The 12,266-nt window shown below is 38.4% G+C and overlaps 1 protein-coding gene across 1 annotated transcript in view; it reads left to right on the plus strand.

Moving 5' to 3' along the window:
- Window positions 1-4,396, plus strand: part of HNMT (histamine N-methyltransferase) — a 42,883-nt gene extending 38,487 nt beyond the window's left edge. Inside the window, exon 6 of the mRNA XM_040228524.1 lies at window positions 1,803-4,396. Coding sequence (XP_040084458.1) covers window positions 1,803-2,158 — 356 coding nt within the window. The 3' untranslated portion in view covers window positions 2,159-4,396. The remainder of the gene's footprint in view (window positions 1-1,802) is intronic.
- Window positions 4,397-12,266: the final 7,870 nt, after the last annotated feature.

The following is a 12,266-nucleotide window of genomic DNA, read 5'->3' on the forward strand; positions in this document are numbered from 1 at the left end:
AGTTGCCTATTGAAAGTGAAATAAATTAAAATGAAATAGCACTTAAAATTCATTTCCTTAGTCAGACTAGCCATAGTTCACACATTCCAGAACCATAAAGTGGTTCAGTTCAGTTCAGTCGCTCAGTCATGTCCGACTCTTTGCAACCCCACGAATCGCAGCACGCCAGGCCTCCCTGTCCATCACCAACTCCCAGAGTTCACTCAAACTCACGTCCATTGAGTTGGTGATGCCATCCAGCCATCTCATCCTCTGTCGTCCCCTTCTCCTCCTGCACCCAATCCCTCCCAGCATCAGAGTCTTTTCCAATGAGTCAACTCTTTGCATGAGGTGGCCAAAGTACTGGAGTTTCAGCTTTAGCGTAATTCCTTCCAAAGAACACCTAGGACTGATCTTTTTTAGAATGGACTGGTTGGATCTCCTTGCAGTCCAAGGGACTCTCAAGAGTCTCCAACGCCACAGTTCAAAAGCATCAATTCTTCGGTGCTCAGCCTTCTTCACAGTCCAACTCTCACATCCATGCATGACTCCTGGAAAAACCATAGCCTTGACTAGATGGACCTTAGTCGGCAAAGTAATGTCTCTGCTTTTGAATATGCTATCTAGGTTGGTCATAACTTTTCTTCCAAGGAGTAAGTGTCTTTTAATTTCATGGCTGCAATCACCATCTGCAGTGATTTTGGAGCCCCAAAAAATAAAGTCTGACACTGTTTCCACTGTTTCCCCATCTATTTCCCATGAAGTGATGGGACTGGATACCATGATCTTCGTTTTCTGAATGTTGAGCTTGAAGCCAACTTTTTCACTCTCATCTTTCACTTTCATCAAGAGGCTTTTGAGTTCCTCTTCACTTTCTGCCATAAGGGTGGTGTCATCTGCGTATCTGAGGTTATTGATATTTCTCCCGGCAATCTTGATTCCAGCTCATGTTTCTTCCAGTCCAGCGTTTCTCATGATGTACTCTGCATAGAAGTTAAATAACCAGGGTGACAATATACAGCCTTGACGCACTCCTTTTCCTATTTGGAACCAGTCTGTTGTTCCATGTCCAGTTCTAACTGTTGCTTCCTGACGTGCATATAGGTTTCTCAAAAGGCAGGTCAGGTGGTCTGGTATTCCCATCTCTTTCAGAATTTTCCACAGTTTATTGTGATCCACACAGTCAAAGTGATGGTTAGTGGCTACCATATTGGACAATGCTACCAATTTGGAACATGTCCAAGAGTCCATAATAGTCTATTAGACAGCACTACAATGACTTCCCATCTTTTCCTATATAATTAAGCACCCAATCCACTCCTCACCATCACCCAGCCTCATCTCTTTCCATTCTCGCCTTGGTTCAATTCCAATCTCACTGGCTCCCTGGCTAGTTCTTAATGTGCCAAGCATGTCCCTGCTTCAGGTCCTTTGCAGTTGCTCTTCTCTCCACCTGGAGTAACCTTCCCCCTGATAGATTACTACATATCTATGTGCCTTGTTGTCATGTCTCTGCTCAAATGTTACATTATTAGAGAGAATGTCTGTGACCATCTTAAATAAAGCAGCAGTTCATCCAGCTCTTTGATCCCCCTTATCTCTTGCTTAGATTTGTTTTTCATTAGCACTTTGCACCATCTGATGTATAACTTATTTATTTATCTTTCTCTCCAACCCCTTGCACTCCTTGAACTGAGCTACAAAAGTCAAACATTCCTACTTTTTAAACGGACTGCTCTATTCCAAGCATCTAATGTACCACTTGCAGAGTAGGTAAATGAAAAGAAGAATAACTGAAAGCATGAATGTTTTCCGTTACACAGGAGCCAGCAGCTGGCAAAAGCTATGGGAAAAGTATGGATCTCGCTTACCCCGGAATGACCTCTGCCAGTATGTCACATCGTCTGACCTCACTCAGATGCTGGATAAGTTGGGGATTAAGTACGAGTATTATGACCTTCTGTCCACCATGGATATATCTGACTGTTTTATTGATGGCAATGAAAATGGAGACCTCCTTTGGGATTTTTTGACAGAAACCTGCAACTTTAATACAACAGCACCACCTGATCTCAAAGCAGAAATTATGAAAGATCTGCAAAAGCCTGAATTCAGTATAAAGAAAGAGGGAAAGGTTCTTTTCAATAATAGTCTGAGTTTCATAGTGGTTGAGGCATAAATACACATCATGAGAATGTTAAAAAAACTATAATTTGAACAATGTTGATCATGCATGTGTGTATTAAAATTATAAATATATCTCATAACATAAATAGAAGCATCTTCACTTATATGGAAAACCTAGAAAGTTTTAAGACATTCTTGGACTCTCATATAGAATCATATATTACACTGCTGGTCTTATCTCTTCTATAGGTAAAGAGATGACATATGGGCTACATACCACTTAATCTGAAAAATGAGACAACTAAGTTTCAGGGGGCTTACTGACAATAAAATCAACTCCACTTATTAACTGTGATGGAATTTTCTAGAATGCTAATAAAATATGTGCTATGGATTTTTAAAATACTAGTAAAGTATATGCCTACTGATACATTAGACATTAAGAAAGCATATGTTTATTGACTTTCCCCTTTTGTAAAGAAGTATTTGTCTATATACGTTTATTTGCTATAGTTTCTATCCTTATCTTTAGTGATTACTAAAAGTAAGCACTTAGGATGTTACAAAACTAACTCTGTCATGTGTTGTCATTTCCTTCGATTTTGGTTTCTCTTTTAACTTTGTTTATGGTGTTGTAGTGTTTTGTTTTTAGATATACTGAAGTTTTCTTTATTCATTCAAATTTAGGTTGTTTTTTTTTTTTAAATTTCTGGATTTCTGAAACATTTTAAAAGGTGTTCTAAACCCAAGGTTTTAAAATATTAACATATTTTATCAAAATGATTGTATAATTTCACTGTATAAAAGTCTTTGATCTGTTTGAAGTTTACATAAAGAGTGAGTTGAGAACAAACTGATTTTTCACAAAAATAAAACCATCTATATCAACACAGTTGACAAAAAATAACCCCACTTACTTAAAATAAATCTTTTATCATTTACTAGATTTCTAGAAAATATTTGAGTCTATTTCAATACTTCATAGTTCCTTCTATGACAAAGATCTCCTCTAAGAGCAACAATCATCTTTAACAGTAAGATTTCATAGAATTTTTGAAAAGTTTTTGATAACCATTAGTTGGTTAATCCAGTGCTATCAGAATTTAACTTTGTAAGGATTCCTAAAGTAGCTGAATGTTACCAGCTCCCAGAGAAAATTAAAACCTTGGTAGTTTGATGTGGTTTTATTGTATAAAATAGATTATTTAATTTTATAGGAAAATTTAGTCTAAAATTAATTAATTATATTATTGAAGATCAGTAGTAGCCTGAATATTGCATGTAAACTTATTAGATATGGGCTCCATATTGTGGCTCAGTGGTAAAGAATCTGCCTGCAATGTAGGACCCACTTGATCCTTGGGTCAGGAAGATTCCCTGGAGAAGGGAATGGCAACCCACATCAGTATTCTTGACAAAAGAATCCCATGGACAGAAGAGCCTGGCAGGCTATAGTCCATGGGGTTGCAAAAGATTTGGATACAACTTAGTGACTGAACACTTTTTTTTTTTTTTAGTGACTGAAGAGCAACAACATATTTAATCATAAACATCTGTCATTCTTTTTAACAAAGCATACCTCTTAAGTAATGAGTAATTTTATAATTAATAAATACTTACATTTTTAAAGTAAGTAAATAATTCTCTCTGTTAAAAACAGAATAAAAGTAAGGTTTTACTAAAGAGCTCATAGACCCCAATTCTCCAGTGATCAAGCCTTCCACATGGTATGATATTCATGCTTTCACATCACAGAGCTACCACTTAATGCTGCAGTATAGTCACTTAAAAGAGTTAATGCCCCTCCTTCAGGCCCAGAGAGTACACTGGAGTACAGAGTCTATTTACACCAGCAAAGTACCAAGCTTTATTGTTCATAATAAGTAAAATTGACTTGCAGACTCTATTCTTGGACAACTTTATCAATGTTTTTTGAATTGCCAGTTCCAACAAATGAAACGACAGTTATCCATTCACATTCCTGAATATGAACCCTGAACTATTAATCATACTGATATGTACTACTGACAAAGGAAATCTGTGAAGCAGGCATGATGGATGGATATGGACCATGACGACCTTGACACCAAAAAGATAGAAATCAAAACTGCAGAGCAAATGATGGCTGTTTCTAAAAAGCACATGTGCAAAGCAAGAAAAGAACTAATATGCTGTTTCAAGATGAAAAACAATAGCAGTATATAGATGGATGTAAATATAGTCTTTTTTCCTCATCTAGGCCTTACTATAAAATACAAGGAAAAATAAATTCTCATCTGCTTCAATCTAATGCAATGGAAATAATCAAGTTTTTTTATAAACAGAAAATCCTCAAGAGTTCAGTGCCAGTCAGTGATGGAAAGATACAAGGGTACAAGAGGGGCAAGGGGATGGAACTCTTGGCTTCTGCTTGTATTGCTTATTACAAAGGGCTTGAGACAGTCACATATTTAATTTTCTAGTCTGTTGTGGGGCTTCAGAAAAAGAAGCCTACAGCATGAATTTGGAATGTTGTTTTATATATCACTGTACATTTCCTAGTGTTTAATATGGGGGCTTCCCTGGCGGCTCAGATGGTAAAGACTCTGCCTGCAATGCAGGAGACCCAGGTTCAATCCCTGGGTTGGAAAGATCCCCTGGAGAAGGGAATGGCTACTCATTCCAGTATTCTTGCCTGGAAAATCCCATGGACAGAGGAGCCTGGTGAGCTAGAGTCCATGGGGTTGCAAAGAATCAGACACAACTAAGGGACTTTCACAGTCATGCATATGGAAGATGCTAAGTAACAGAACACTCAGTGAATTCTTTTTCAAGCATTTATCTTATACCTATATGTTTATACTTTTATTATAACCAGAGCTTCAGAAAACCAACAAAGTTGTCTGTTACACTTAGTATAAACCTTAACTTTTTTATAGTGTTTCTGAAACCTTTCTGTATTTGTTAGAGAGTACTGCCAAATCCAAAGAGGAGATATTAAATGGAAAAAAAAAATGTTTTAGGACCTTGACTTTGTTTACTATGAAAATTGACAAATTTCTTAATTGAAAACTCTGCCAAAAATATACAGTAGAGAAAAGATAGTCTCTTCAGCAAGTCAGTTTTTGGTAAAACTTGATAGCCACATGTAAATCATTGATGTTAGAACATTATCTCACACCATACACAAAAATAAACTCAAAATGGCTTAAAGACTTAAATTTAAAACACAACACTATAAAACTCTTAGAAGAGAACATAGGCAAAACATTCTCTGACATAAGTAATAGATACCAATGTTTTCTTATGTCAGTCTCCCAAGGCAATATAAATAAAATAACAAACAAATGTTCTTTAGTCGCTCAGTCATGTCCAACTCTTTGGAACTCATGGACTGCAACATGCCATTCTTCCCTGTCCTTCACCATCTCCCAGAGCTTGCTCAAACTCATGTCCCTTTAGTCAGTGATGTCATTCAACCATCTCGTCCTCTGTCGTCCCCTTCTCCTCTTGCCTTCAATCTTTCCCAGAATCATGGTCTTTTCCAATGAGTCAGTTCTTTGCATCAGGTGGCCAAAGTATTGGGGCTTCAGCTTTAGCATCAGTCCTTTCAATGAATATTCTATTGATTTCCTTTAGGATTGACTGGTTTGATCTCCTTGCAGTCCAAGGGACTCTCAAGAGTCTTCTCCAACATCACAGTTCAAAGGCATCAATTCTTTGGCATTCAGTCTTCTTTATGGTTCAACTCTCACATCCATACATGACTACTGGAAAAACCATAGCTCTGACTAGGCGGACCTTTATTGGCAAAGTAATGCCTCGACTTTTTAATATGCTGTCTAGGTTTACAGGGAGCATACATCTTTTAATTTCATGGCTGCAGTCACCATATGCAGTAATTTTGGAGCCCAAGAAAATAAAGTCTGTCATTGTTTTGATCATTTCTCCATCTATTTGCCATGAAGTAATGGAATCAGATGCCATAATGTTAGTTTTTTGAATGTTGAATTACCTAATAAAACTTATAAGCTTTGTATAGCAAAAGAAACCATAAACAAAATGAGAGGACAACTTACAGACTAGTAGAAAATATTTACAAGTTCTAAAACCAACAAAGGTTTAATTTCTAAAATATATAGACAGCTCATACAACTGAACAAGACAATAAAAAATTGGCCCAGTACCTAAAGAGACATTTCTCCAAAGATGACAAACAGATGCCCAACAAGTACATGAAAAGATGCTCAACATCACTAATTTTTAGAGACACAAATCAAAAATACAATGTGGCATCACCTCCCACCAATCAAAATGGTCATCATTAAAAGCTCTACAAATATCAAATGCTGAAGAAGTTGTGGAGAAAAAGGAACCCTCCTATACTGTTAGTGGGAATGTTAACTGGTGCAGCCACTATGGAATACAGCATGGAGGTTCCTTAAAAAATGAAAAATAGAGTTACCATGTGATCTAGCAATCCCACTCCTAGCATATATCTGGAGAAAACTAATTTGAAAAGATATATGAACCCCAATGTTCATAGAAGCAGTATTCACAATAGCCAATACAGGGGAGCAATCTAAATGTCCATTGACTGGTGAATGGGTAAAGAAGATGTGATACATATATAATGGAATGGCACTCAGCCATAGAAGAGAATGAAATAATGCCATTTGATATTTGCAGCAACACAGATGGACTTAGAGATGATCACACTAAGTGAAGTAATCAGGAAGAGAAAGACAAATACCACTCATCACTTACATGTGGAACCATAGTATGACATAAATGAATTTATCTATGAAATAGACTCACAGACATAAAGAACAGACTTGTGGTTGCCAAGGGAGAGAGAGGTGGGGGAGAGATAGATTTACTATATATATGTGTGTGTATATATATATATACACACATATACATAATAGATAAACAACAAGGTCCTACTGTATATCACAGGAAACTATATTCAATACTCTGTCATAACCATAATGGAAATGACTATGAAAAAGAAAAACAATATATATAATTGAATCACTTTCCTGCATACTGGAAATTACTACAACACTGTAAATCAACTATATTTGAATAAAATATTTTTTAAAAGCCCAAAAAACAAAACAAAAGAAGAAAACTCTGCCAATCTGGACAAAAGAAAACATTTAAATTTCTGGTGTGTATCCATAAAAACAGATGCAAAGGTCATATAAAACACTAGATCTTACATCTGTGAAATAGTACAGTCCCAAGTGAATATTTAATGTCTTTATAATATTTCTTTAACAAAAATAGCTTACACATAACATTTTTTTCATTTTAAAAGCAGATTTTCATGTATTAAACCCATCAGAATGTTATTTCTAAGAAAATAAGGACTTCTTGCTAAGCCCCACAGGGGATTGCATAGAACAGTCTTGTTAGATGGTAAGGTAGAACCAGATTTCCTGGGTTTAACTCCTGGTTCTGTTAATTACTCACTGAGAGATCTCAGGCAATTCATTTTCTCTGTATTCTTACATTTCTTCATCTTCAAAATGAAGATCATATCCTAATAGCCACCTCAGAGGGCAGTCATGAGGATCCAGGAGTTAAGCTGCATAAATATGCTCCTAAAGTGGCAGGCTCATAGGGAATTCAAAAATATTGACTATGATTATTATTAACAGCTCATAAAAATTCAACATAAAATGCAGAGTGAATTTTTTAAAATTAAAATTAAGAAAAATTATGACTGAGGCCAGAGAGAGAGCAAGGACCTGGCAGAATCAATCTAGTCCCTGACCTTGACATTTCTAGCCAAAGGTAGATGGCCTATCTGTTAGAGCTGAGCTGGTGCTTCACAAAGCCCAAGTGCCACCAGAGCTGGGCCACTCAAGCCCCACCTGAGGGCATTTGCCTTCCTGATGCTATAAGTACCAGTGCTCTGTACTATGAAAAGGGGCCCCATCTCAATCCTGAGAAGACCAAGGGCCAGCTGCCCCAAGGATGGCACTTCATAGGCTGGCAAGAAATTGACTGCAGTAGCTTCTCTTGAAAACCACAAAAGTGATGCTTTTAATTCTGTTAGAACTTTAGAATTCCAAATCTAGGGAAATAAAGCATTCCTTCTTTCACTCATTCATGAAATATACATTCCACCAATACTAACTGTATGAGACACTGTTCTAGGCAAAGGTGTTAATGCTGTAAAGAAAGTTCCCAATGTCAGTGAACTGATTTCTAGCAGGTGGGTGAACTGAAATGGAAACATCTGTCAGATAATGACAGTCATTATTAAGAAAACAAAACTAGATAAACAGAAAAGCATACTGGTGGGGATAATACTAGTTGGAATGGTCAAGGAAGGCTTATTTTATTTTTAAGGTAAGATTTGAACAGAGATTTAAATTAATTGAAGGAGCGGCCATGCAGACTTCGGAGATGAGCATTTCAGGAAGAAGGATGTAAAATACAGAGTCCCTGGCGTGGGAATGAGCTTGACACATCCTAAAGACAGTGAGAAGGCTAGGTGAGCTTCTACAATAAGTGAGCTGAAAAGTCATGAGGTTGATTCTAGTCCAGGGTAGCCACTGCTGTGGCCATACGTGGGAGGACCTCACTAGGATGCCACAGTCAGAGAGGGAGAAACAGAGCAGACCCACAGAGATAAGAAGACCCCACAGCCTTTGAACCGGAGATGCACATTGGCTGTCTTAAGTCATGCTCCTTACCATTTCCAATTCCTGTCTGAGTTCAGCCTGAAAACAAGCACCCCTTTCTCCAAGGTATCCATATGGGTGTCTGACTCTTGCCCACCAAATGTCCTAGTTAGAAGAGCACTTCAGTTCAGTTGCTCAGTCATGTCCGACTCTTTGCAACTAGCTGGACCGCAGCATGCCAGGCTTCCCTGTCCATCACTAACTCCAAGAGCTTGCTCAAACTCATGTCCTTGAGTTGGTGATGTCATACAAACATCTCATCCTCTGTCATCCCCTTCTCTTCCTGCCTTCAATCTTCCCCAGCATCAGGGTCTTTTCCAATGAGTCAGTTCTTCCCATCAGGTTGCCAAAGTATTGGAGCTTCAGCTTTAGCATCAGTCCTTCCAATGAACATTCAGCACTGATTTCCTTTAGGATTGACTTGTTTGATCTCCTTGCAGTCCAAGGGACTCTCAAAAGTCTTCTCCAACGCAAAAGTTTAAAAGCCATCAGATCAGTTCTTCGGCGCTCAGCTTTCTTTATAGTGCAACTCTCTCATCCATACATGACTACTGGAAAAACCATAGCTTTCGCTGGATAGACCTTTGTGAGCAAAGTAATGTCTCTGCTTTTTAACCAGCTATCTAGGTTTGTCATAGCTTTTCTTCCAAGGAGCAAGTGTCTTTCAATTTCATGGCTGCAGTCACCATCTGCAAGTGATTTTGGAGCCTAAGAAAATAGTCTGTCACTTTTTCCATTGATTCCCCATCTATTTGCCATGAAGTGATGGAACCAGATGCCATGATTTTAGTTTTTTGAATGTTGAGCTTTAAGCCAGCTTTTTCACTCACCTCTTTGACCTTCATCAAGAAGCTCCTTAGTTTCTCTTTGCTTTTTGTCATAAGGGTGGTATGCGTATCTGCATATCTGAGGTGATTGATATTTCTCTCTGCAATCTTTATTCCAGCTTGTGCTTCATCCATTCCAGCATTTCACTTGATGTACTCTGCATATAAGTTAAATAAGCAGGGTGACAATATACAGCCTTAACCTACTCCTTTCCCAATTTGGAACCAGTCTGTTGTTCCATGTCTGTTTCTAACTGTTGCTTCTTACCCTGCATACAGATTTCTCAGGAGGTAGGCAAGATGGTCTGATATTCCCATCTCTTGAATTTTCCACAGTTTGTTGTGATCCACATAGTTGAAGGCTTTAGCATAGTCAAAGAAGCATAAGTAGATGTTTTTCTGGAACTCTCTTGTTTTTCCTATGATTCAGTGGATGTCAGCAATTTGTTCTCTGGTTCCTCTGCCTTTTCTGAACACAGCTTGAATATCTGGAATCTCTTGGTTCAAGTGCTGTTGAAGCCTAGCTTGGAGAATTTTGAGCATTACTTTGCTAGTGTGTGAGATGAGTACAATTATTTGGTAGTTTGAACATTCTCTGGCATTGCCTTTCTTTGGGATTGAAAACTGACTTTTTCCAGTCCTGTGGCCACTGCTGAGTTTTGCAAATTTGCTGGCATACTGAGTGCAGCACTTTCACAGCATCATCTTTTAGGATTTGAAATAGCTCAACTGGAATTCCATCACCTCCACTAGCTTTGTTCATAGTGATGCTTCCTAAGGCCTACTTGACTTCATGTTCCAGGATGTCTGGGTGTAATCACACCATCGTGATTATCTGGGTCATGAAGATCTTTTTTGTACAGTTCTTCTGTGTATTCTTGCCACCTCTTCTTAATACTTCTGCTTCTGTTTGGTCCCTACCATTTCTGTCCTTTATTTGTGCCCATCTTTGCATGAAATGTTCCCTTGGTATCTCTAATTTTCTTGAAGAGATCTCTAGTCTTTCCCATTCTATTGTTTTCCTCTATTTCTTTGCATTGATCACTTAGGAAGAATCTCACTTAATTCTTACTTAATGAATTTGAAAGACTGATTATTATTATCCCATTTTTGAGGTGAGACTTCCCTATTGGCTCAGACAGTAAAGAATCTGCCTGAAATGCAGGAAACCTGGGTCGAGAAGTTCTGCAGGAGAAGGAAATGTCTACCCACTCCGGTATTCTTGCCTGGGGAATCCCATGGACTGAGGAGTTTGGCAGGCTACAGTCCACGGGTCTCAGAGTCAGACATAACTGAGCAACTAACACGTGCGCGCACACACACACACACACACACACACACACACATTTTTGATGTGAGGAAGCTGGGATACTAAATTAAATGAATTGCCCAGCTCTCAAAATCAGTTTGTAAAAGAATGTAAGCTACTCTGTATTCACATTGTCCATCTATACATTGGGAAAATTAAGTTGAAGGCCTTCTGTCATCATAGCAGTGGTGGTTTAGTTGCTAAGTTGTGCTGACTCTTTTGCCATACCATGGACTGCAGCCTGCCAGTCTCCTCTGTCTGTGGGATTTCCCAGGCAAGAATACTAGAGTGGGTTGCCATTTCCTTCACCAGGAGATCTTCCCAAACCAGGGATTGAACCCACAACTCCTGCATTGCAGCCAGATTTTTTTTTTACTGACTAAGCTAGCAGGGAAGCCCTGGTCATCATAGATGCAGATTATTTTAGAGTAAGACTCATCAGACTATATTGCCTTTGCCCAGATGTCCATCTGCAAATTGAATGGTATCTCATTGCAAAAAAGAAGAAACAGGATGGTGAAAGGGTAGTATAAAAAAAAAAAATCACTTCCTTGAATGGTGAATTAGCACTCTTCCTAAACACTATGCTTCACTAATAAGTTAGTTTTAATCCATTCCCAAATGCCTGGGTTCTCTCATCCATTTGCTTCAACTTTTCATTTTTTTCTCCATTCCTACCAGGGGGCTTCCCTGGTGGCTCAGTGGTAAAGAATCTGCCTGCCAATTCAGGAGACATGGGTTTGATCCCTGGGTAGGGAAGATCCCCTGGAGAAGAAAATGCTAAGCCCCACTCCAGTATTCTTGCTTGGAGAGTCCAGTGGACAGAGGGGCCTGGCAGGCTACAGTCCATTGGATTGCAAAAGAGTCAGACACAACTTAGCAACTAAACAACAAAAGCAAAATTCCTCAGGTCACAGGCATCACCCATTTGTTTCATGTTTAAATAATCTGTCACCTATATCCTGGATTCCCTGTGATTCATTCACTGTGCAGTATGCATTCATAGTATGCGACCAACTAATGCAGGGGAGTTAAAGCTATGGATTGCATAACCCATTTCTCAATGTGATATACACTGTGAAATGGCAACTACAGTGACCGGGAGGTTGATTTAAGAGTCTCCCTGGGCAACCAGAGTCAGTTTCCAAATGTGCCAAAAATTCATTAGGGCTCCATGTCAGATTGCTGCACTTTCTGTAGCAATGGTTTAATAAACACAGTGATGTGCTGTTCTAGAGGCTGCAAAGACATGTTGTGGATATTTGATATGAGCAGTGTCTTCCCATGATCATATTCTTCTCCTGTAGAATTATCCATGTTTTCTGATTTGTCTTAATGATACCTGAA

This window comes from Oryx dammah, unplaced genomic scaffold (genome assembly GCF_014754425.2).
Source record: "Oryx dammah isolate SB20612 unplaced genomic scaffold, SCBI_Odam_1.1 HiC_scaffold_27, whole genome shotgun sequence".
Classification (NCBI taxonomy): domain Eukaryota; kingdom Metazoa; phylum Chordata; class Mammalia; order Artiodactyla; family Bovidae; genus Oryx; species Oryx dammah.